General features: G+C 39.9%; 1 protein-coding gene across 1 annotated transcript in view; it reads right to left on the bottom strand.

The window, feature by feature from the left end:
- Nucleotides 1-25,102, bottom strand: part of CAPZA2 (capping actin protein of muscle Z-line subunit alpha 2) — a 32,057-nt gene extending 6,955 nt beyond the window's left edge. Inside the window, exons 1-7 of the mRNA XM_061467664.1 lie at nt 25,002-25,102; nt 8,817-8,880; nt 6,847-6,898; nt 6,074-6,137; nt 5,331-5,537; nt 4,107-4,186; nt 1,238-1,316 (exon numbers count right to left, since the gene is read on the bottom strand). Coding sequence (XP_061323648.1) covers nt 1,238-1,316; nt 4,107-4,186; nt 5,331-5,537; nt 6,074-6,137; nt 6,847-6,898; nt 8,817-8,880; nt 25,002-25,040 — 585 coding nt within the window. The 5' untranslated portion in view covers nt 25,041-25,102. The remainder of the gene's footprint in view (nt 1-1,237; nt 1,317-4,106; nt 4,187-5,330; nt 5,538-6,073; nt 6,138-6,846; nt 6,899-8,816; nt 8,881-25,001) is intronic.
- Between the last annotated feature and the right edge of the window lie 1,982 nt (nt 25,103-27,084).

The raw sequence follows: 27,084 nt of genomic DNA on the forward strand, positions 1-27,084 counted from the left end.
TTATGTGAAACAGTAATAAAAGACAAAATTAGCTGGTGCCCAAATCAAGATACTTATTAAAATCTGCCTAAAATCCCTAATCAGGCTATTTTCTAGGCTACTGGGCTAACCTTTCCCAGAATTAGGTATACATCTGCCTGCTTGTTCTGAAAAATCTCCTAAAACATTTAACCAGAAGTGCATGCTGCGGAGAGAATGCTTTGCTGCCAGCTGGATTTGAGTGACAGTTTACTTACATCCTCCCAAATTCTTGAGAAGCCTAAACGTTACTTAAGATGCTTACCATGACCTTGATCAGACAACAATAATGGTTGTCGATATTTTGACTATCATTCTAGCTGTCAGAGAATTTGCCCCAGAAAGTGAAACCAGATTCAGGCCCCTGCTTGGGTGGATCTGAACACCGCTACCTACCACATCCTAAAATAACATCCTAGCTTCAGGGTATGGCTAGAAAGACATTGCATTGTATCTTCCTTCTGCAGTCAATTCACTGACTAGTAAGGAAGTGCAAAACTCATGGGGGCACAGAAAGAGCAGGAAAATGGAACTTGAATAAAGTACTGTGCTAAAAGCCAGGCTGCACTAAGATCCTAGTCCCTGATTCCAGAATTGTTTTAATAAACTCCTGGAAAATATGCAAACACATTCCAAGCAACCAATCCAGGAAGTCAAGTCCCCCTGCTGACCACATGACAAGTCAGGCTTCCTTTGGTCTCAAGATTTCTGCATTCCTGCTCAGGCAGTATGAATGCCCTAATGCCACCAGTAAGGGCAAATTCTGAATGAAGCAGACCCTGATTCAAAAACTGCAGAATGACTGAATGACTGAAACCAAAGATTCCCACCTTTCTGAGCAGTTGGGTGGGTAACATTAAAAAAAACGAAATCCTGCTATTACCAGCTAAAGAAGAAAAAAAGTTGTACTTTAAAAAAAGAGCATCCCTCAGGAAAGGCTTGTGCCACTTTGAATTCAAGAAGCAAGAAACAAGAGGTACATGCCTAGCTGAGGTGAGCACACCTTCTGAAAGTCTTCTAAATCATTGAACACATATTCTTCTGTTTGTAAGATTAGGTAAATATGCAATTGAATTCACTAACACTTAAGTGAATGGCCATCTCTGCTTTGCTTAGTGGGTCCCCAAATTCTCTTACAATATTTAATACACTGGCCTGAATCTCCCTTGATAATAACTGGAGAGTTTACTGATCAGGACACAGTCTGAGATAAGCATACCTGAATTTTCAAGATGCCAGCCACTTGAGTGGTTGAAGGGGTGATTGTAAACTTCCATTCTGACCTCCAACGGCCATTCCTTTAAAGAAAATAAAAACGGAAATCAGATGTCACCCCACTGGTTAAGAAGAAGACCCAACATATAATGATAGTCAAAGGCAAACAGAATGAAATATGCTGTGCACACATGCACAAAATCTCTCCTTGAAGATTCAGCCCTATAGTAAGTTGAGAAGAGAACAGTTTCCCAAAATACTTAACCTAAGTTTTGGATGTGGACAAAGGAGATTTATTAGCACGGACCTTTTAACAAGGAATTAACTACTGAAAGTACCTAAAGCCTCCAATGTTCTTCCCCTCCTTTATAATTAGTTAGGCATATATAGTCAGCATTTTGTTTCCGGGACCTGGATGTCTTGCTGGATCAACGGAAGTCACACTTCACATCAGGCTATGAAAAGATTGAATGGAAGCCATCTTAAAGTAGCAAGACTTTCCACTATGCTGAACTGTAACTAGGCCTTTCAGCACTTCTAGTATTTTTGTTCCAGGACAACTATTTCCTTCCAGTTTCCTTCCACAGATTCAACATCCTTGCCAGATTGCTTAAAGGGAGTTTCAAACATCTGGAAAAGAGTATGGGGAGATTGTAGTTTCACCTGATTTCTTTCCTGTAGACTAGACATTTTCTTTTTTAGTTATGAGGTTAGTGAATTAGAAGGTTAGTACATTAAAGCTATATTAAAAATGCATTGTGGCTGTCTCTTGTTTCCTCTTTTGATTGCACTTAAAGAAGGAAAAAGTTGAAACTACGAGTTCCAGTTCTACTAAGGTTAGTAGGGGGAAGGAAAGAGAGACTTTAAGATTAACAGCTACTAACAGATCTATATTAACACATCCCTGATACTAACAACATTAACTCAGTAATAAAGCCATTCATAATTATTTCAGACAATATCTAAACTACAGATTATCACTGAAAATTCAGACTAAGGCAATTCAGAAGAAGCTTGTTGGAATCTCTAAGAAACTGAAAGGGCCCCCTAACTCAGTGATACTAGTATTATCGGTAGCCTCACAGACCAACCCATTAATTATAAGAAAGCTTACATGCTGAACTACATTTTATAGATGCACAGGATTCAATGACTAGCTACCACATTTTTTTTTGCTTTTTAGTCGCTTTGTAGTCCTAAAAGCCAAGATGAACACAATGCTTCTACTCTGGGATATCTTCTTTTGTCCTTAAGATGCTATTACAATAAAAAGTGTTCAAGTTCAGAAGGATCCTTCAGCAGGAAATGCTCTAAGTTAAAGACAATGCATCATTATTTAGCTCTGCTGACTTCAGAGGTTTTGTAAGAGATTGACTGTCCTTCCTTTTCTTTCACATTTTTTAATAAACCATCTCTGCTACTATGCTGATAGTATTTCAGAAATCTTAGAATGTTTCTCTTTGGTCTGTATTGATTTTCTGTCATCCCACAAACTTGGTTTCATGGTAGGTTGCCAGCCTTTCAAATGCCTAAAAACCTGCGACACCTTGAGAATAAACACTGGCTGTGGCCTGGGCTGGACACCCAGACATTCAGGTGGATAACTGAGAAGTCTGCTTAACTTTGGTTAACATTCCTCCATTCCTAAATCCCCCAAACCAATATAAATTTATTAAAATTTGCTAAGAGTTAGAATTGGAGCTTAACTAGCCCCCTATAAAAGTCTTAGAAACATGCTCAATATTTACCCACGCAGGTTTGACCATAACTTTATTAATGAAAACTTTCAGGAAAGATTTTTTCCATCTATAAATGGTTGTTGCATATCAGTCTCTTCTTTAAAGACTATAGTATTAAAATAACTATTTGGAATACCAGAATTTATTTGTACTTCTGACCTAAAAAGAAAACTCAATTATTACTTCAAGTTACTTTTAATACTGATTACATCAATATTAAATTGATTTACATCAACTTTTAATATTGATGTAAAACTTAGCTAGTCAAGTTTAAGTCAGTGGAAGAAATTATTAACTGTGTAACGAGTGTACTGGGCAAATCATTGATCAGATATAGACACATGCTCAAATTACTATACAAATATAATGTTCACCTTCAGCATCAGAAAACAATATTTCTGCACTTAAATACATTAACAGGATTTCAAGTAGATGCAAAATAGCAAACAAAATAACGAAATCCATTTCTTCATAGAACTGTGTATATTAGCTATCTTTCAGAGATAGCTCCTTATCTCATTTCTGATACTGTGATACCTCTGTTGTCTCTGGCCAGTTTACTGCAAGGAGCTACCCAAAGTTCACTCCAGACTGTGGAAAACATCTCTTAACCAAGTGAAGAAACAAGAAAATCAAGCTGCAATTTATGAGAGCTCATTCCATCCAAGACCACTTTCATCTTCCTCACCAAAAAATTAACAACTGAAGTCTGACAGTACATTAATCTTTGGTCACCTTTCTCCAAGACATTCAAAGTAGGAGGAGCTGGATTTATGCTATCAGTCACAAAGGAAACAACACTAGCAGAAGCAACTGTATTAGGGAACAGAGACACGGATATCAGTGCTGTTGTGATAAACTGGAAGAATCATAAGGAATTCTATGAAGTTCACAAAGCTCTTCAAGGAAGATGCAGACATGTAACCTACCACTTTACTTACCACAAAGGAAGATATATATATATATTTTTTTTTTTTTTTGACAGAAAAACTTGGGGTGAAAGGAGAGAAAAATGTCACATGCAAGATGTGCCAGCACCTCCTTCTCTGAACTAAGGGTTACCAGTGTAATGGCACTAGTGCAGTTATTCCATTTGCTGTATTTTACTGTATTCGTATCCATACAGAAACTTACCAAAAATTTTTTGCTTGGAACTGATGGCTCTCTATGCATGCAATAATGGTCTGCTGTCCATCAACTGTTTTACCATACACCTGAATTAGAAATGAAAACAAACAAAACAAAAACCCAACAACAACAAAAAGTTGTTTCAGCATCTGTCTTGCTCAAACTGCTTAGAGGTATCTTGTTCTCTTATTGTTACATAAATTGTAAAATTTAATTTTATAACCATTGTGGTTTTTACATAGTATTTTATACATGAAACATTAAAGTGTGTATTGCAATGCAGAAAAATGTAAGATTAGAAAATCTGAAGGTCAAGCATCTTAACTGAAATTTTATGTTCTGCAAACTCATTTTCCTACATTATAGGCATTTTAAGCCTATAGCAGTGACCGGTGTGACTATATGCTTTACCAGCTGGGTTTTAGGTATCAGTTATTCTACAACTAAATGATGAGTTAAGCCTTTACGGACTAACAAAAAGGTGATTAAAAGGGTGGGTTTGGTCTTCTGTCCTGCTTATCCCCTAAAATCAGATACTACTAAAATTATCTCAGTGAACATGCAATCTGGTTTCCTTAACAGAAGCTGGAACTCATCTGGATTGCCTGGAATCAAATTCAATGTTTTAACTCAGCAACTGATGGTTTTGGGTTTTTTTCTGTAGTTAATTTTTCCATCAGGTTAATACAAACCACAGCTATCACTAGATCAGTTTGCTGAGCTTCAGTCACAGGGTTCCTTAACAGCAAATGAATGCTATTTAGGCCAGACTGAGAGGTTTTATTTTAAGAAGCCATCAGAACCTGCTGATTCTGGTGGTAAGAATATAGTACTTTGATAGACAGGAAATGTCATGGAAAGAAAACAGTTTGCTTTGCTGACAGTTTTGTCTGTCAGGTTAAGCCAAGGCAAGTCTTGTGGATAATTTTTCTTTTTGTAAGTAACCAGCCAGGATCAATGGGATCAATCTGCAGCAGTCTACAGAAGGTCTTAAGCACTGAGAGTCAGCACTATCACCTGCAGTAACCACCCCACCAGTAATCCAATAGCTGAAATATGAAACATCTGAAGTTCTGCCTCATTTCCCTACATGAACTCTTGACAGGACTAAATTCTTTGCTGCCTTTACTGTTGGAACTACACATCTTCCTGGTTTTCAGTTTCAGTTTTTTCATTTCTTTTTAGATTTCTGTCTATAGTGGTACACTGGTTATATAATTTAGTACTTACTGTGCAGACACCATTTGGGTAGTGTTCTTTCACATATGCTTTCATTGCTGTTTCAACTGAATTCCTCCAGGATTCTATGGCATTTTCAACTTCATGGGGTCTGGGATCAGTAGCCTCCTTTCTTAAGTGATCAAATTTAAAAGAAATCTTGTTCTTGGGATCCAAAAACTTTCCATTTCCCAAATCACCATGTTCTGTTATCAAAACCTGTATTGTAAAATTTTATTTAACAACATTTACTATTGGGAAAAAAAGGGGAAAAAAAAAAATCCCACACCAAATCTAATTATATCCTACATTTAACTGGAGCTTACTTATAGCCAAAGACTCACATACATATATATATATATATTTATTTACATATAAACTATGCATATAACACAAGAGGACAAGTCTAACATGACACCGATTCGGAAACAAAGCATCCTGAATCATACCCTCTTACTGCAACAAACAATGAAATACAGTAATTCAGGTTTTCTAGTACCACAGATGGAGCAAGCTGTTTCTACAACTCCAAATCATGTCTGAATGAATTCAAGCCAACACCACAGACTGAAATTTCAAGCTCTTCAGATGCCCTAAATGATTAGCTTATGGAACTAGTACGATTGGACGTCCATAGTCTCTGTATTTTGGCAGGAAAGATGCATTTCTTTTCATTTTCTTGCCAAGATATGTTCCAATACCGGAACATCTTGAACAGTTTAAGGAATGTGGCAAGGATTTCATTGTATTCATACCTGTTCGTCATAACCGTCAATTTTTACTGGAGTAAACTGGTCCAAGTTGTACTGTGCAAATGCACTACAAGAGGAAAAAAAAAAACAACACCAAACGCCTGCGTCAAGCACAATCTTTTTCCTTAGCAGCTGTAAGATATCTAAATAGTATCTAATGACCTGGGCAAGGATGCATCAAAAAAATTATATCAATACTTTGTTATCTAGTAGGCCCAAATTCTTAGAATCACTTTGGTTCAAATTACAGATTCCAATGAACACCACACAATGATTTATGTTCACAAGTAACCTGATATAAACAAACACATAGGCTTTACAGGAACCCATAGAAACTGGAGCAACACAAAGTTTAAAATCCACAGGGATCCAACCTACTAAGCTGGACATGTCTGTTCTTAGAGATGAAACTAATTTTGGCATAAAATACAGTAAGTGTAATGTTTTGATATAGAAGGGTCTACGGAAGCAGTATCTTACTGATGTTCAGTGCCTAACACTGAATGCTTGGTACCAAGAAACAGAAAATGAAATCCAAAAAGATGGATACTAGTTCCAAAATCCAGGTCACCCATTTCCAAAACGATTGTTCTAAATATTAGGATACAGTACAGATCTCTCCTCTGCCAAGAATTTAATCTTTATCAAAGATGTACGACACAAAGTTTTACTTGCCAAGCACTCATCTTTTTAAATAAATTTCTTACTGACAGTCAAAATCTTACTGAAAAACATCTTGCTTTTATGCAACTGAGTATATGGCATCTGGTACTTACTGGGCTGCTCCTTCCCTGAGAAGATTGTCATTATTAAGCAGCAACCGAACATCTGAAAGAAGGTATTTACAACATAAAAGTACAGTTAACTAGAAACTTGTTTCAGTCACATAGCAAATGTCAACAGATTGTACAAACACAAACCATAAACCACCCCATACCCATAAGATTACTAAGTATGAAATTTATTGTGTCATATTTCATAATTTTGACTCAACAAAATTAGAAGAGTAGTATGGAAATGGATCCCTTCCAACACAACCTGGTAAGCATATATAAGCCCCATTCTTCAGTCTGTGTGACAGCTGTAGGAATCTGTCAGACTACCTTTTAGAGAAGTTCTGAATGAGAACAGTACAGGATTCACAAGTTCACTTTTAACACGTAAACTACCAAATCCTTCACACTATACTGATTGTAGTGATTACTGTATTTTGACAACATTAATATACGTGTTGTACTTACTAATTTTTAAGCCTTATCATTTTTCTCTTTGTTCCTCAGTGACACTTAGTAGCCAGAGTACAATATATCATAATACCATTTCTTCTATCATCATACAAGAAACACATGAATATAGAATAAAGTCAATACTCTCCTCAGAATGACTTCATATTTACTAGGCAGTAAATGGTTGTTTATGTACTTGACTTACTGGCTTACTATTTACTAGGTACTATTTTAATAACAATGTAATGCACTGATCATTAGCTGATCATTAGTCTTGATATAACACTTTAAATTCTAAAGATTCACAAGGTATCATACAAGTAAAATAAATATCTCGAATATACTTGAAGTATTACCTAAACCAAAACACAAAACAACAAAACACCCCAAACAAAAACAACCTCACAAAGTCAAGAAAACCCTAAGCCAAACCAAATGAAAACACAGTTTGAAGGGCTGGAGTTTAAAGCTTTCTCTCTTTTTTAAGAAGTCAGTTTGAATCGTATTGAACACTTGTCAGGCATTTATTATCAAATGCTTTGTTATGTGTTTTCAAACATATTGTACTCAGTTACTGAGCAGGTAGCTGCGACTATAAACCAGCTTAACAATAAAGTTGATAGCAGTACTGCTGTGAGAAATTGTATTAACTTTCAGGGAGCTGGTTTAATGGGCAGCTCATCAATTGCCCATTTCACAAATGCAGTAAGTTTAAATAATAATCAGCTGGTCACAGTTTAACTGAAGAAAAACACTTTTACATTCTCTAACAAATTTAAGCTCTCACCAGCCTGACACTGACTAAAAGTTTAGGATATTAAAACTTCCTTCTTTACTTTAATAACAATAGAGAGATTTGTAAGCTACAGCTACAAACCATATGCTTTATGTGATATGTATGCCCACATACCTTGATGCAAGACAAACACAGTATTTTTTAAAGAAAAATAATATCTTAGGTAAAGTTCAGGGAACAACAGTTGAGAGAAGCCAATTTCAAATTTCCTTTCACTTTAAGATGAAGTGTGTTCAGAATTTAAGGGTTAAAAATGTCTGAAGAAAATTAATATTCTTTTCACAACTGGCATTAGGCAGTAGCCCTCTGTATATTCAGTGTTAAATATTTGTCATTATATTCTTCCTTAGATATAGAAGACCATTTTTATTCCAGCTACTTCCTGTTGGAAAATGTAATTGTCTATTAAAGACTAAAAAATAAAAAAAAAAGAAAGAGTACATGTCTCTCTTAAACAAAACCCCTAGTGACTGTTAATTCACGACTGATTAAAAAACAGAAAGCAAGCTCATTCTCACATCACTGAGAAAAGTGGTATTTTCCTCCTTTTTCCACTTAAATTCTGTCTTGTGACTGCAAAGCTTACTATGACAAGCTACAAACCCAGCTCTTACAGCAAGTGAGTTGCTAAAATATAAGCTACATAAAATTCAGGAGAGTAACTGGCAATACAATTCTGGCTACAGACGCTTTAAATGAAAAGACAGAGTGGAGAGATACTCACCATTGAACACCTCATTGAATTCCCCAGGAGGAGCATGAATTATGAATTTTGCTGCTATGCGCACCTGAAATACAAAAACAGTTATGTGGTTGTACATGCATTCATTCCTATTCCAATCAACATGAATTCCAGACATGAAATTGTGCAACTCTGATTCCTGTATTTGTTCACATTATTTAAACTACCCTGTCTTTGTTAGAAACACAGAATATAAAGTTTCACCTCTTCAAACAGAATAGAGATTATATGTGACAAAAGCAGATAAAGGAAATTGAGTCACTCATGGTTTCTATTACTGGCAAAAAGAAAGAGATTAATATAACTCACAATCTATTTCAACTTCCAGTCCATAGATGTCTGGTAGTCAACACACAAAAAACACAATGAAGATAAATTCAATCTTCAAGGCTTCCCCTCTGATTTTATTATACTTTCCTATGGTTCTAAACTTTTGGAAGGCCCACAGCCAGACAGTAATCAGTAGATTACATGAGCTTAAACACTTTCATAGGCACTAAAGCATGTAATTTCACCTGTGTCTACCTGTAAGGTCTCTTGGTACCACAGTACCTAGGTAAGGTTAAAAGAGTCCTTCAGCAACTGCCTTCAGCCACAACCTTTTGCAGACAAAACACAGCACAAGCCAATACTCTCACTAAAAGCATGTGCACCTGCCCAGGCTTTCTCCCTCCTTCTGCTTGCCCAAGCACAGTGAATTTAGTTTTCCAGGCCGGTTCCCAGGATTGTTTGTTGCACAGCTGCAGACACATGTGCTTGCAAAAGGAACATAAAAAATGGTATTTTTTTTTCTTCCATGTGAAGCACCTTAAAACTTTTCAACTGTTACGTTACTTGCACAATGTCACTCAGCAGACTCACTTTCATTCATTCTTCTTTCCCCCTTAAACTGTTAAGGGCACCTGTCATTAAAAAAGTGTTGATTTCCTAACTTAACTTGACAAAGTTCTCAGCCTTCACACTATGGTTATATAAATTCAGGAGACATTCAAAGCTCTCTTGCACCCTTCAATATTCAAATACAGGATACCACCTGAACCACAGTTCCCATTTCTGACATTGCCAGCTATGTTTTTATGAAATAAACAGTTGGAGTATTAGTGTCTGCACTCTCTGGGCTTCCTGCTCAAAATTAAAGTATTTGAGAGGCACATACTCCATCAACAAATACTTAAAAATACCCAAAGAATACTTCATGTTTACATTTTTATATTTATTTTGAGCTACAAAAGAACTACCTGAGCATGCTAGAGCTCCTGAACTGACAGCCGAGGGTAGCAATCCAGTGTTCTAGCCCCTGGTTCTTAACAGAGCCCAAGCTTCACTGTGGCATTAACAGTGTTCAAACCTCAATGAGATCCCAAATTACTAGCCCAGGCAGCTTACCGCTCACAGAAAGTCAGCACATGGCCATAGAGCTGGCTAATGGAAATGGAAAAACTGTCAGTTCCCAACTTTCTAAACTGAATGCTGCATTCTGGATTGCAGACAGCCTTTACCTGCTACCTCAAATACCTCAAATTCAGAACTCTTTCCATGCAAACAGAAATTTGCATTATACTGAGATAAATGCCACAGGGTTTACTCTTCTCACAAGAGACACAGAGAGGCAAGAGCATCTTCTTCTATAGCAGCTTATTAAAACACCTGCCCAGATAAGAAAAAAGCATGACTTGGATTGCCTGCTTTGACCCAAAGGAATGCGAACTCATCTGCCTTAGGTAGATTACCCCAATCACCAATCTGCATGTTTCCTAGGTACGCACTTTGTACCTCTCCTGCTAAAAACAGCATACACAGCTCAGTGCTCACACCAAAGAAATCTAAAGGCTATGAAATACAGCTAACCTACAGTACTAAGAAGGAGATTATAACTCATGAAGGAGAAGGGGAAGACAGGCTCTAAGTTCTGAAATAAAAGGTCCATCACTTTGGGGTTGGGCAGCAGCTAAATGAGCAAAATTAAGCAAAATATGGGTGCCCAAACTGCACTCTGAATAATCATTACACTGGTCATTATTTATTACTCATTTATTACCATTCATATCATATCGTTATTACTCATTACCACTAAATCAGTAATATCTGTTAGGTGAGATATTAAGCCTCTACTACAACTAGAATAATGCCTCATTTTTCAGCTGTTTTGGTAATGTAAAACTGGGTTTTCCTTCTTTTTTGCTATCAGTAAGAACTATTCTTATGAGTCAGATTAATACTTCTGAATGGATATTACTCATAATATAGCTAAAGAGTAACAGATGTTTCCTCAGGACAGACTAACCAGAATTCGATGACCTCAAGGTCCCTTCCAACCCAAACCATCCTATGATTTTACTTGTAAATTTAATTCCTCAATGAGATTTGTTTTTCAGTGTGGTAATTCATCATCCTTGCCACTTCTTATAGGACAAATAAACATGCAAATTAGGAATGAATTTCTCATCAAGAAATATACTCATGCTTACATAAGCAAAAAACCTAGTAGGTCTTCAGAAGCTGAGTCTTGTCAGCTAAGGCACTCTGCATTTTGCTAACCTGCCTTTGTGAAGCCCATTTAAAGCTAATCCATTTCATCAGTTAAAGCCATTAACTTACCTGTGGAGATGAGTATCTGAAAAAGCTTTATTTCCCCAACTCATACAATACAAGAAGCACACCTAAGAATTAAATCTAGTAGTCTCATTTACACACAAGAATTGAAAAGCATTTACAGCTTCTTTATTGCCACTGATTTTTTCCAGAAATAAATGCTCTAAAACAGGCTTCTGTTTTCCAAATGCAGACTGATACTGAAGGATAAACGAACACATTTTCATGAACCTCAGTGAGATGAAGATCTCCTCCTTTTGGCAGTCAAAAGCCACTGGCTCAGCTATCACTCGAGAAAGCACATTTTTAAATAACAGGACAGCCCATATAAAATGTGGTGTTTGTCGGCAAGTAAAAGAAAAGATTTTAAAATGCACATATAACAACAGGCACATTACTTTTAATATGAAGCAACAGGCAAAAAACTCAACTGCAATACAGTCCAGTTGAGATAGGAAATTTTTTTTGCTGAGAACTGTTGAAGAACACACATGCTCAAGTAAACACATCAATAAGATGCATTACAGTTGAAACCAATGTTGGTTATTCAATATAATAAGACTTAAAATCTGATTAGAATAGACCTGAGCAAGTCAAAACAGAAACAACGTAATATTTTGAAAGTCTAAATGACAAAAACTTTTCAGTGAAGAGAAATGCACCTTCACACACAGTATGAGAACCTTATGAAATGTATTAGCAAGTAATAGAAAAGGAGGTTACAGTTGAGTATTCCCTTAAAAATTCAAAAGACTGAGAAAACACCTGAAGTTTCTCCACTTATTATTACTGTAGTTACTCCCAAAACACCACCTAAATTTTAAGACAGTTTTATTGATGTAGTTTCCAAGATTTGATTTACAGACACCGTTTTCAGTTAAATGTCTGCAGAGCTGCTTGCAAGAAACTATACAATTCAGAGTTCACTAATCCAGAACATTTGATCAACAGTGGCTCACAAAATCCAGGTCTTGCTAACAGCTTTTACAACAACAATTGCACATTTACTATATTAAATTCCTTGAAAGCATAAAATTAATCTAAATACATTTTAATGAAATGTGACTTCATCCAGGTTTGCACAATAATTTGCACAAATCATACAGAAGCTGAGAGGAAGTTATAAAATAAAAAAAAAATATAAATCTCTGAACATTGAGAAGAGAAGCATTCCCCACTGCAGGGTTTCTCTTTATCCAATTTTCACATTTCACAGTCTCACTTCAATGGAAGTCTGATACAAGCAAGAACTACTGAGATTTACTTTCTCAACTCAAGTGATGCCAAACGCTTCCCATCACATCAGTTACAAGCTTTTTGATTTTATAAACTATTTCAAATAAGGTAAAAATTCAGCCTGAGAAGCTTAGTGAAAGACAAAAGGGCATGTTTGTTGTATGAGATGAGCATAGATACCAGGCATAATAATGCCTAACTTCATTCTGCTAGACAACTGGTCTATCAACAAATGCTTACACTCAGTTACTACAGTATTTGCAGTTTTCAGATTACACAAGCACAGAGGTAGCAATATACAGAAAGGTGTCAGTTAAGCTAAATCCACCTTGTTTTCATGCTTCTGCCTTTATTGCACAATACAATTTCTCTCAAAGCATGACATCTACCAGATAGACGGAGAAATCCTACTTCTTTTTCAGTCTTGTCCAGTCTGAGACATTCTAAAGTTTGTTTTATTTTAAAGAAGTTACACACAGTGACTGCACATGCCCCAGACTACTCTTCCTGTTCCTGGTACATCGGAACTGACACTGCTTGAAAAAGCCCAACCTTCTGAGCTCTATGTGCCTAAATATGGTCATGGACACAGCCTAGCTGAAGCACAGGGGCTCCCCCAACACCACCCAGTCAGCTCCACTACTACATACTTGCTCCTGATAATCAGCTAGGGTACACCTAGCAACAGGAGAGACATTAAAACTTAAGGTAGCCTTCCCCCTCTCACCTCCCCCACCTCCCTTCCCCTTTTTTTCTCCCTTTTAATTTTACTGAGGTACAGCTGTATTTGCCAGGGCTCTGACAGTTTCCTCCTTCAATCAACTGCCACGCTGCTGCACAGCAAAAACTTGCTGGTATGCAAGACGCTGTGAAACCACATACTTTGCCCTTACTCCTTGCTACACATCACTTATTTCAAGTTCAGCCATAAACTCCTTGTGGCAGGGAGACCCACCCTTCCTTTACACTCAGTAACAGGTTAAAGTTTACTGTTCCAAAGCAATAAAAATGCAATAGTGAAGGAGATATTAAAAGCCCGTTTCACCTAAAAAACTGCATTAAAATTTGAGAACAGGGAGAGAGAAGTAACATAAGACCTCCACAGTAAATTTCCACTCAAAGACATCTTTGTTGCTAATCGCAGGGACAAAAAAAGAGTTACTTTTACCACAGTGATTATATAAAGTGCGAGAGCAGGAGAAAAGCTTTATTTATCACACAATCATTGAATAATTTGGGTTGCAAGGGACCTTAAAGATCCTCTGGTTCCAACCCCCCTGCTGTGGGCAAGGACAACTTCTACTAGACCAGGTTGGTCAAAGTCCTGTCCAACCTGGCTTTGAACACCTCCATGGATGGGGCAGCCAGTCTTTCTGGGCAACCTGTTCCAGTGCCTCACCACCCTCATACTAAAAAATTTCTTCCTAATACCTAATTTAAAGCTACACTCTTTCAATTTAAAGCCATACCCCTTGTCCTGTCACTACCTGTCCTTTAAAAAAAGTTCCTCTCCAGATTTCTTGCAGCACTCCCTTTAGATATTGGAAGGCTGCTACAAAGTCTATTCTGGATTTCTGAGAGCACCATTCCTTTCTTGTAAAAGAAATCTCCACTCACAGGAACCTATGACAAAAAAGTAGATGAGAGACCACTTTTAGGAGAAGGGAGCTTTTTGCTTCTACTCTAGGAGCAGTGAAGAACCCAGAGAGCCCTATTCCCAGAGCTGTGCCTTCTGCTGTAGTTCCTGCTCGTTCAGGAAGCCTTTCTACAGGCAGCTAAACAAATAGCTTGGTCTTGACCCACTGAACTCTATTTATGGGTAGCTACAGGCACAGCCTGTAGTCACAGAAATATTAACACAGTGAAGCCTTACTCAAACTAGGTAAGTTCCTGTTCTCTCAAGACCCTGGAATTCATAGTCAATAACATGCAAGTCATTTTGGTATCCTGTGTGTACCACATGGAGTAATACTGGACAAGACAGTAATAGCGGACAAGACAGTAGTGTATAGAGTTCCAAGTTTGATTCAAACTCATGTTTTGAGTCAGCTGAGATGTTGTTTTCAATATGCAGCTCTGTCTTCTAATGAAGAACAAAACTGCTCTGATGTCTTCTACCAGTCAAAAATCAATTTTGTATTGACACATATTGATGTAGCACATCAAGGAACACAGCGTAAGGTTCAATCATTTGCAAGATACAGTGATTGATGTCAGTCAGTACTGCAAACATTAACAGATTGAGTTTGCAAACCCTGCAGTTTTTAAAAAAAAAAAAAAAGTCACTGTTTTTCCCTTTGCATAGGCAGGCAGATACTTGGTACTACCAGCTCCAATTGCTCATTAAATTCTTAAGTTAGATACTTCCCAGGATGTTACACCAGCAGCTACAATACACCCTTTAAAATTAAAAACAAGCTGGTGGTGTTTCCTAATGGCATAAACTGACCTACTACCATGCTGCTGCTGCCACCAAAAGGCCTAATCTCCTTGCTGTTCCTAAAAGCCCTGTGATCCGTTTTTACAAACTCCTTTCTATCACCAGTGCTCATCTATTTTGTAAGCATCTAGAGAAGCAAACTGATCTGGCTGAAGAATATATTTAGAAGGTGGCAGGAACATAGCAACCAATTCACTTATGAAAAGAGCTAAAGGAAGTATTCCTTCTTGCTGCTAACAGCTTAGTGATGTGAATAAGCCTTCAAACAGCCAGACAAACACTGAGAAAGTATACAGACTCATAGAACAGTTAGGGTTGGAAAGGACCTTGACATCATCCAGTTCCAACCCCCATGCTATGGGCAGGGACACCTCACACTAAACCATCTCACCCAAGGCTCCATCCAACCTGGCCCTGAACACCGCCAGCAATGAAGCATTCACAACTTCCTTGGGTAACCCATTCCAGTGCCTCACCACCCTTACAGGAAAGAACTTCTTCCTTATATCCAATCTAAACTTCCCGTTTAAGTTACCCCTTGTCCCATCACTACAGTCCCTAATGAAGAGTCCATCCCCAGCATCTTTATAGGCTCCCTTCAGATACTAGAAGGCTGCTATGGGGTCTCCATGCAGCCTTCTCTTCCCCAGGCTGAACAGCCCCAACTTTCTCAGCCTGTCTTCATACGGGAGGTGCTCGAGTCCCCTGATCATCCTCGTGGCACTCCTCTGGACTTGTTCCAACAGTTCCATGTCCTTTTTATGTTGAGGACACCAGAACTGCACACAACACTCCAACTGAGGTCTCACAAGAGCAGAGTAGAGGGGCAGGGTCACCTCCTTCAACCTGCTGGTCACTCTCCTTTTGATGCAGCCCAGGATACGGTTGGCTTTCTGGGCTGTTAGCGCACACTGAAGCTGGCTCATGTTCATTTTCTCATTGACCAACACCCCCAAGTCCTTCTCCGCAGGGCTGCTCTGAATCTCTTCTCTGCCCAAGCTGTGCCTGGGATTGCTCTGACCCAGGTGTAGGACCTCGCACTTGGCTTGGTTAAACTTCATAAGGTTGGCATCAGCCCACCTCACAAGTGTGTCAAGGTCCCTCTGGATGGCATTCCTTCCCCCCAGCATATCAACTGAACCATACAGCTTGGTGTCATCGGCAAACTTGCTGAGGGCGCACTTAATCCCACTGTCCATGTCAGCAACAAAGATGTAGAACAAGATCAGTCCCAACACTGATCCCCGAGGGACACCACTCGTTACTGGTCTCCAACTTGACATTGAGCCATTGACCACAACTCTCTGCATGCGGCTATCCAGCCAGTTCTTCATCCACTGAGTGGTCCACCTGTCAAATTGATGTCTCTCCAATTTAGAGACAAGGATGTCCGTGCAGGGCAGTGTCAAATGCTTTGCACAAATCCAGGTAGATGACGTCAACTGCTCTACCCCTGTCCATCAGTTCTATAGCCCCATCATAGAAGGCCATCAAATTGGTCAGGCAGGAATTCCCCTTAGTGAAGCCCTGCTGGCTGTCACCAACCATCTTGTTGTTTTTCATGTGAGAAAGTGATTACCCCATGTCAGCAGCAATCTGTCTTCTCAGCATCCCATGAAACCTCACCCATATCCATGGGTATCATTTCAAATATTGAAGAATCATCCCAAAACATGCAGCATCTCACACAAATACAGAGCAAAGGCAATGACTCTGGTTGAGAGGGAATCAGTATAAAAAAGTAGCGTTGCAACTGCTTTCCTACCAAACTCAACTGAAAAAAAATGCATGGTAGTATTCAACTAACTTCTGCTTCTGGGAGAGCTGAGGAAGAAAACACTGCAGAAATGTGGTTCTGTAGCACAGGAAAGGAGGGGCACATTCCATGCGTATGGCTTTGAACAGGCATTTCCTTCATAGCTATGCCTGAAGCTGCACTGCAACTGCAATGTGTGTATTAAAAATAATTCAGGAAAACACAAGTATTTGGAAGTATGTAACAGTACCAGCACTTAATAGTGGTGCAAAAAGTAATTCTTACACAGTGTGAGGCATTCTAGCTGCGTTCTTTCTACCTGAAGAACTGGCCTGGATAATGAGATTTATTTTTACAAAAACAACCATTTTGAAAGGTGCTGACTACTTCACTGTAGGGCCTTTCAGCAGCAGTGTATCTAAATATCCATCTTAAAAGTCTCCATCTTAAAATAGCTTTATATATCACACCATATTAAAATGAAGGATAAAAAAATAAAAAAATAAATAAAAATCAAACAACCCCAAAAGAGGACTTCTGAAAGCCACTGCACCAGATACAGGCAGCAAAGAGGAATGGGAAACTAATGTGGGCTACCTGAGTAATAACTAGAAACTAATTACTTGGGCTTAACTAAAAAAAATAAAAATAAATTTAAAATGATCCTTCTTACTACTTCAAGATCATTATTTATAATTCATAGAACCATACAACACCAGGATGGAAGGTCCCTCAAGGATCATCTGGTCCAACCTTTTTCGGCAAAGCATGACTTAAGATGTCCCAAAACCCTGTCCAGCTGAATCTCAAGAGTCCAGCACTGAGGAATCCACCACTTCCCTGGAGAGACAATTCCAATGGCTGATTGTTCTCATTGGGAAAAATTTTCCTCCTGTTCTAGCTGGAATCTCCCAGTAGTACGTTGTGCACATTACCCCATCTCTTTTCTATGTGACTCCCTATGAAAAAGGGAGTTTACATCTTCTTTGTAGTCACTCTTTAAATACTGGACATCAAGCCTGGATTCAACAGCAGCAGGGGAAGAAAAGGAACAGTATGAGAGCTTGCTCTATGAAAAATGCCTTTATTAAAAGGCTAAGTGAGATGGGGCTTTGACCAACCTGCTCTAGTAGAAGGTGTCCTTGCCCACAGCATGGGAGTGGGAACCAGGTGATCTTTAAGGTCCCTTCCAACCCAAACCATTGCAACAACTCTATGAAAATTCACAGAATAAGGTGACATGCTAAAGGTATGCCTCCTCCCTCCACATTTTAGTGTCTTAAAATTCTCTCTTGAAGACAGAATTAGCTTGAAAGTTTTAATGCCTTCTGTCAAGTAAAAACATTTGAAATATTTTAAATTTCAGAAGCTTTTTACTCAATTTAAGTAATTTCCATATGCTGAAAAATTTGCTTTCATTTCTCCATGGACAGTTCAAAGTCCTTTACACCCTGCTTGCAGAAACTAGAAGTGAGTATTACATAGTGCTGCCCAACAAAAACACACTGATTTGCTCAGTAATGTGGCTAAAATCCTTATCGCACTCCTTTTTGACTGCCAACATTCAAATCAACCAAGGCAGCTCCTTCATAGCAGAACTGTAGTTTTATGACTGTTGGTGAGCAACAGAACCTTATTTATCACAAATTATTGTTTCTGGTTTCACTACTGGATTTACCAGTAACTTGTTCTATTGCCTTATTTATTTTCATAGAATCATAGAATAGTTAGGGTTGGAAAAGACCTTAAGATCATCTAGTTTCAATCCCCCTGCCATGGGCAGGGACACCTCACGCTAAACCACGTCACTCAAGGCTCCGTCCAACCTGGCCTTGAACACCGCCAGCAATGAAGCATTCACTACCTCCCCTGGCAAACCATTCCAGTGCCTCACCACCCTTACAGGAAAGAATTTCTTCCTTATATCCAATCTAAACTTCCCCTGTTTAAGTTTTAACCAGTTACCCCTTGTCCTATCACTACAGTCCCTAATGAAGAGTCCATCCCCAGCATCCTTGTAGGTTCCCTTCAGATACTGGAAGACTGCCATGAGGTCTCCACGCAGCCTTCTCTTCTCCAGGCTGAACAGCCCCAACTTTCTCAGCCTGTCTTCATACGGGAGGTGCTCCAGCCCCTTGATCATCCTCATGGCCCTCCTCTGGACTTGTTCCAACAGTTCCATGTCCTTTTTATGCTGAGGACACCAGAACCGTACACAATACTCCAAGTGAGGGCAGGATCACCTCCTTCGACCTGCTGGTCTCACTCCTTTTGATGCAGCCCAGGATACAGTTGGCTTTCTGGGTTGCTAGTGCACACTGCCGGCTCATGTTTGTTCAGTTTGTTTCTCTTATCTATCTAAACAATATGGTTTCCTGGGTAGCAAGCTTCCACAAAGTTCTGCAAGCACAAAGCCTGCAAGAACAGGGCTTTTGATGGTCTTGAGGTGCCACCACACTACAAATACTCCATGACATAGTAAAAGTCATAATCCACAAAAAGTACATAATTTCCTCAAAGTATTAGTAAAAAAAAAAGAATATATGAACTGCAACTTTAGAAATCACTGATCTTATACTCAGAATAACAGGTTTCATTTGTATCCATCTTCAAGCTTCAGATAATAAGTTTTAACTAATAGAAATGGCAGACATATTTGCACTGCATAATAGTTCTATATGGAGGTGAACAAAGACAAGCAACACAGGACACAAGTTGCAATATTTCCACATTAGGAAAAGTTTCTGACCATGGAAGTAGTCAAATATTGCAACATGTTGCCTAGAGGAGCCTATGGAGTCTCCATCCTTGGAAATACCCAAAGGTGAAAGAGTAAGTCCCTAAGCAACCTGATCTAAGTTGGCCTGCTTTGACAAAGCTGCATTCAAATTACCTCAAGAAATTTCTTCCAGCCTGTACAACTCTACAAATAAATGAAGTTATTATTTCCAGCTATAACAGTATACAGTATATTTCTCAGATATCATTGAACATTTCTATAATTTCACAAAGTGATTAAAATTTCTATTCTCTCCTTCAATCTCAAGACCATTGATGCTTTTGTTTAAAAAAAAAAATAAATAATTCCTAACTCAAGAAAACACACTATGGTATGTCAGCATGTACATTAAAAACCTTAAATCTTGGTAGAACTGCTGTATTCAAAATTAGATGTCAGCCTGAGAAGCATTCCCAACTTCCTTATTTTTATTAGAGAATTTCCTCAAAATGTTATCAAAGTGTAAGTATTGAGTTTAACCTTACTTATCTAAAAAGAATTCCTTCCACACAACTTCTGTCACATTTCACTTGTGGAAAAAATGTTAACTTTCATAGCTTTATTATGCAGCAATTCAAACAGAAAATATGCTTAACTGTAACTGAGTTATTACACATTTAAGTATTAAAGGTTTTTCAATCTTTCACTGGAACTTGCAACAGCATTTCCAGTTCCATACAGAATTTAAATATAAACAAGAATCAGAGAGCCCACAAGTTCCTCCTGTTAGATACACTTGCAAAGCTGCACTTTTAAATATAAAACAAAATGCATATTGATGAAAGAACATTAAGGACACTTGCAAAACTTTACCTTATAGGTTACAGTGCAATTATACCCAGAAAAGGCTTTTAAAATCCTGCTTCTACTCCAACACATTCTGCTTCTAGTCATATATGGTCTTGAAGTCTCATTCAGGGCAATTCTAGAGGTCAGAATTTGAGATTTTTCAAAAATGAATGATTTTGAGAACATGCACTGCTTTAAAATATTCAGAGATTTTTTAAAAGTTTTGGGTTTTTTTTTTTTGGTCTGCCTGTTTTGTGGGTTTTTTTTTGGTTTTTTCTTTTCTGTGTTTTGTTCAAAGAAAATCAGCTAATACTTCCAAAGCAGAAAAAAAAGTTTGTTTGCATTAAGGAAACACCCGAACCTCCCACACTGGTGAGCTTGTACGTGCAAGTGCAATCTCCTGTCAATGTATTACATGTTAAAGACAAAGTTACTCATATGAGAGAGCACATTTTACTGGCATAGACTTTTCATCTCAAAACAGTGACTAAAGAAAATCGTTCTTTAAACAATGTGTCAAAACTACACTGCAGAGTTTGTTAGTGTAAGACATCCACCTTTATTACTTTGACTTGTAGGCTTTGACATGTAATTCAAGAAGTTACAAAGTTACCCAGTGCACCAGGAAATACTTGGAAGTAGTGCTGGCTCATTTTCACAAATGGGACTGCTTCCACATCAGGAGAGAAGTTTTGCTCTAATTACAGTAAGCTCTGTAATTAGCAAGACCTACTGTTAAATCCCACCTTCCTGAACAAGTGGAACTACCAAGAGATAACCTTACTGAAAAAAATATGTGGTCCCTTTCTTATCTTTTTTTTTTAAGATAATGTTTGACAATTCCCATATTCATAGCCTCAGCATTTGAAAGAATGCAGAAGCTAATTTTGCACTAAAAGAGACAGATGTGTTATCTTTTCCTACAAGGATTCTCTCCTTTCCTCCCCGAAGGCGTCCCAATTTTCTCAGGCTTTATACTGATATCAACACAGCTATTTAACTCCTATGCACCAAAAACCCACTGCAGAACACTGGTTTTAGGATTTAAATAGTTTTAATCCTGTTTTGCATTTGCACTGCTGTTTTGTTAATTAATATTTACATTAGTAAATGCAACTTTTACATCAAAATCAGTACCTTCTGCTAATCATTACCTAAATTCATGTAGATAAATTACAGCTTTTATATTCACACTAATACACTCATTAAATACATTTTTACATGCACTTAATTACTTTGATGCAGCCATAGGTAGGAAAACAGAAGCTTGAATAAAATTAAACTGCAAAAAATGATTACTAGACTTTAACAAAACTACTTCAAATATGCTGGATAAATAAAGAGGTGTTGCACTCGAAACTTAAGGAAGATGCACTACGCATAGGAAGGGCACAGAAGCAATGACCTCCCCCTGCTATCTCCTGTAAGAGCTCAGGGCCTCAAGATTTCCACCTCTCACACCTCATTTTTATTTATAGGCTGAAGCAAACAATCTTATGTTATTCCACCTATTTAAAAGCTTCTGAACTTTCAGTGACCTACATGAATAAAGTGACTATGGAACAATGTATCTCACAAAAGCTGGTTTTAGCACTGGAAAATCCCTGGTACTGAATGCTAAATCCAGTAACTTTCACTGGTAATGGCCCAACTTTGTATCTTTGGATGTATACAAATCTTAATGCCATAATTACTACAAATAGCCCTCAGGTTTTTTTTTAAAGAAGAGCTTTTTCAAACTTATCCCCATGCTGTCATCACTGAAAGATAAGCAAAGTTTCAAAAATCTCAAGCTAAAATGTGAATCTAAGGTGCAAGACTGGGTTCTAAACCAGTTATGCAACCTTGCATACTGAAACCACCTTCTTTTTGTAAACTGGCTCTTCTCCTTCCTTGGTTTTAAAACTTCCTTACCCAAACTGCAACCCTCTGTTTGCCACTACCAGTTCATGCCTTTTCTGTACTCTCAACTATGCTAAACACTGCAAGTTTTAAACCTGAATTATGTTAGAGCTAAATACAGCCATCCCAAACTGACTACTAGATAGCAACAGGAAGGCATAGCTGCTATAAATGGAATTGCTTACTGCCTTTGCAACACTTAAATCTATTGACTATACATGAATCAAGATGTGAACTGAAAACTGTTCAGAACTTGTATCATTGCATCACTTGATCTCCTACTTATTTATTCTTTTACAGCAGTATTATTACTTCGAAAAGGAGGAAAAAAAAAAAGTTATTTGCTCACCTTCTTTCCTCCTTGAATTTCTGCAGGTTTAACCAGTGTCCCAGTTATGCAAAACTACCCACATCTGAAATTACCTACAAAACTATATCACCACCACCACCTCAATCAGCCTTCAATACTATCAGTTCCATGGGATTTTCATGGGAGAAAAGTATACGAAGGAACAATGCGATTTATCCCCTGTGAAAATGAAATGTAGGAATAGATGAAGACAAACATTATTTATAATCCAACCGGATGGGTGAGAAGGGAATGCTTTTCAAATGCTATCCATCTTTTTTTTGTTTTATCTCAGTATGTTTGAGACAACATTTTTAATGTAAAGTGATAGCACAGTTTAAATGTACCAAAATTAAAATCTTACAGCATTAGAAGATCTGCATAGATATTTGCCTACTTTTCCAAGAGTTCGCAGTGCTATCCGTCTTTGCTTTATTAGCCAATAAAATATACTGCCAGGCTTGCAAAATTCCACTCATATAGGACAATCAATTTTATATGGGACTGAAGCAAATGAATCAATTTAAATGTACAATGGAAGAGTGCTGATTCTATTCAGTTATACCAAGGCAGGAAGTCTCTAGAAGGTCTGGGAAAAAAAGAAAAACTGGAAATAATGGACAGAAGAAAGTTCAAAACTTAATTCCATCAGTCACAAAAGCACAGGCAGAGCTTCCCAGATTATACAGAGGCAAGATATAGCTGTGATTCTACCTTGTATTATTTGACAGGACAAATAAACCAGGCACAAAATGAAACATAGGAGGTGCCCTCTGGGCATCAGTGGACACTTTTTTACTGCAAGGGTGACCAAGCACTGGCACAGATAGCCCAGGAAGGTTGTGGAGTCCCCATCCCTGGAGATTTCCAAAAGCCATCTGCACATAGCCCTGGGCAGCCTGTTCTAGATGACCCTGCTTGAGCAGGGGACTTGGGCAAAATAAACTCCAGAACTTGGGCAAAATAAACTCCAGAAGTCCCTTCCACCCTCAACCATTCAGTGATGCCAAGATAATTGTAATCTAAGCATTTTCATGCATACGATCCAGGAACAACACACTGGATTTGTGTTGCTTGTATTTTCTATAAGGGGCTAAGAATCATGGATTACCACATATACTTCTTGATTACCTGACTACTTATAGGTGTTGTATGAATGCAAGTTAAGCAAAGGAGGACACAGTCTTAAAGCCTCTTGGAAAAAAAGACAGTAAGATCCTGGTGGTATGCATCTTGGCATATCAGTGCATCTCTAGCTCTGAAATAGGGTCCTGTTAACCTCAAACCTGCAGAAAATCTGCTTTATTGTAATCCCTGAGACATGAGGCATTCTTCTAATCTCAAAGAAGTTTTAAACATCATTTATCAATGTCTCCTACATTTAAGTCATCTCACAGCTTCCAGAGTGATGAAACCCTACATTTTTTTAGTAAAAAATGAATAATACTGTGTGTTACATAAAGACATGACAGCACACTAGCACCATGCACACACACCACCACACCCTAGCTCCTAAACAAGCAGCTGTCATGGAGCTGGATCCAACAGAGGAAGACCAAAACCCACTGATAACTGAGGTCTTACCAAACACCCTGCTCCTTGTGTGATTTTTCTGGAAAAAATCTGTCTTAGATTTAAGACGTTTCCAACTGGCATAAAAAGAGATTACACGCACATCTCGCTAAATTCTGACCCTCTGCTCCTTGACCTTACACTTCCCCAGTTACTGTCTCTTAATAGGAAGTAAAACAGCCCTCCTCATCCCCACGCCTCCCCTCCCCTAAACCTCCCGCATCCTATCTACTTCGGGACCCTGCGGGGTGAACCGCGAGACGATGACCAGGGCCGCAGCGCGGAGCCCCTCTAAGAGCAGGGCCGGGCTGGTGCTGCGGAGCGGCCGGCTCGCACGGGCACGGCGCCTCGGAAACGGGAAGTGGCTGCTGGGGAAGCGGAGGGGAGAGTCCTTCCGCGCCCCTTCTCCCTCTTCCCACGGCCACACACCAAGCAGCACGCACTGCCCGTGCGCGGCGGCAGCGGGGAGCCGGCAGAAAAGGGCCACCGCCTTCACCGGGCACCGGGCCCCGCCCCGCGTAGGGCCCACACCGTACAAGGAGCGGCGAGAGATGCGCCCGGGCCAGCCCTCCCCCTGCCTCCCCGCGGACCCTCTGACCGCCCCCCCTCACTGACAGGCCCGACCGCGCGGCGACGGTAAAAAAACACGAACCACGGGTCGAGAGGCGGGCTGGCCCCACGGTCTGCCGGCTCAGCGGCCCGGGAGGACAGACGGGCAACCCGGCTCGGGCAACATCCCCACCCAGCCTTACCTTCTCCTCATCGGACAACTGCTCCTCCAAGTCCGCCATCTTCCCGTCTGCCTCCGCCCGCCACCCCCGGCTCCTCCTCGCAGGAAGGCAGGAAGGGCGGGGCGCTCCTCGCCACTCGCCAGGGAGGGGCGCCTCTGCGCATGCGCAAGATGGGGGTTTGCGCTGTGAAGCGTGGGAGCGTGGTGGCGGGTGAGGGGCGGAGCCTTCCTGCCGGTGCCCATGCCCGTGCCCGGTCGCTGGTGCTTGTGGCGGTGGTTGCCCGGAAGAAGAGGCGGTCCCAGCCGGTGGCTGGGTGTCGCGGCAGGGTCCGAAGCGCCCCTCAGGTCGCCTGCGGATGAGCAGTGGAGGTTACCATCTGTGTTCTAATAGCGAAATCGGGCATTTAAGTGAGATCACGGAAAGGCTGAGCAGACAATTAAAACACACCCCTTATTCGCATGCTCAGTGCGGGTCAGTGCCGCACGGCTGGAGGGAGCACTCGGCCGTGTGATGGGAGAGACTCTAGAAAAGTTTGCTTTGGCACCAGCAAGGGAGACCAAGGAAACAGATTGTGTGAAATGATTTGTACTGTAGGAGGCTGGACATGGAAAAAGAACGTGGTCCCTGCGAGGAAATGCAGAAATAGATTGGAAATTTCACAGAATCAGCTAGGTTGGAAAAGACCTTTGAGATCACAGTCCAACCTTTATCACAGGACTAACAAGTCCACCACTAAACCATGTCACTGAGGGCCACATCCACACAGGTTTTGAACACTTCCAAGGGTGGTGATTCCACCACTTCCCTGGGCAACCTGTTCCAATGCCTGAGCACCTTCTTGGTGAAGATATTTTTCCTAATATCCAATCTAAACCTCCCCTGGCATAGCTTGAGGCCATTACATCTTGTCCTACTACTTGCAGACTGGGAGACCAGCCCCCTCCTGGCTCCATCCTTTCAGGCAGCTGTAGAGAGCAATAAGGTCCCCTTGAGCCTTCTCTTCTCCAGACTAAACAACCCCAGTTCCATCAGCCATTCCTCACCAGTCTTGTGTTCCAGACCCTTCGGCAGCTTTGTTGCCCTTCTGTGGATCTGCTCCAGCACCTCAATGCCTCTCTTGTAATGAGGGGCCCAGAACTTGTTACCATAACAGTAAGAAAATGTGAAGAGCATCTTCTAGCCGTGTGACACTGCAGGTAGCAGAGGAACGTTTGAGATGATGGCTTGCAAGGATCACTGGAAGAAGATAAAATAGATGTTTTGTGGGAAACTGTAAGAGAGACAATATTTGTGTGGCTCAAACCATGTGGGTTTGAAGCTAGTGAAATTCTGTGTCCTCTCCTAGCAGTGATCTAGGAGCAGATGCTCAGGGAGTGGTGAGAGAACAAGGCTGTACATGTTGGCACTTCCTGGGAAAGCTCCTCCCATCCAGCCAGCCATGACACAGAAGATGCTCATCCTCCCCAGCGACTTCATCCTAACATGGGTTGTTGAACTGTTCTTCAAGGGTCTGGTAGACAGTGGGAAGTTTTGTTTTTGTTCAGAAGCTAAGTCAGACTGAGAAATTGGAAAAACAGGAGAAGCTGCTTTGGTCTGGCAGCAGTGATAGTCACAGTCTCTGCCATGCTGCAGAGGGTGAAAAACTGAAGAGGTCTAAAAAGGAACTAGAAAGAAAAGTCAGATGACTTAATCCTTTCTGTTCCTTGGTGTCCTGGGTTCAGCAGTACCAGTCGTTTTTCTCCTTCTGAGTAGTTGGTTGCAGTGCTGTGTTTTTGACTTTTGGCCTGGGAACAGCACTGATAACACCGATATTTTTAGTTTTTGCTCAGTAATGTTTACTCTGACCAAGGACTTTGTGAGTCTCCTGCTCTGCCAGGGAAGAGGGGAAGCCGGGAGGAAGCAGAGACAGGACACCTGACCCAAACTAGCCATATTCCATACCACCGCACGTCATGCCCAGGGTGTAGAAGTGGGGGCAGTTACCCAGAAGGACTAGATCACTGCTGGGGTCAGGCTGGGTATCGGTGGGTGGTGAGCGTTTGTATTCTCTTCCCTTGTTATTTCCCTTGTCATTATTATTATTGGTGATAGCAGCAGTGGTTTC

Source organism: Pezoporus flaviventris, unplaced genomic scaffold (assembly GCF_033815535.1).
Source record: "Pezoporus flaviventris isolate CSIRO_AGI_PZ_B2104156 unplaced genomic scaffold, CSIRO_AGI_Pfla_v1 ptg000045l, whole genome shotgun sequence".
NCBI lineage: Eukaryota > Metazoa > Chordata > Aves > Psittaciformes > Psittacidae > Pezoporus > Pezoporus flaviventris.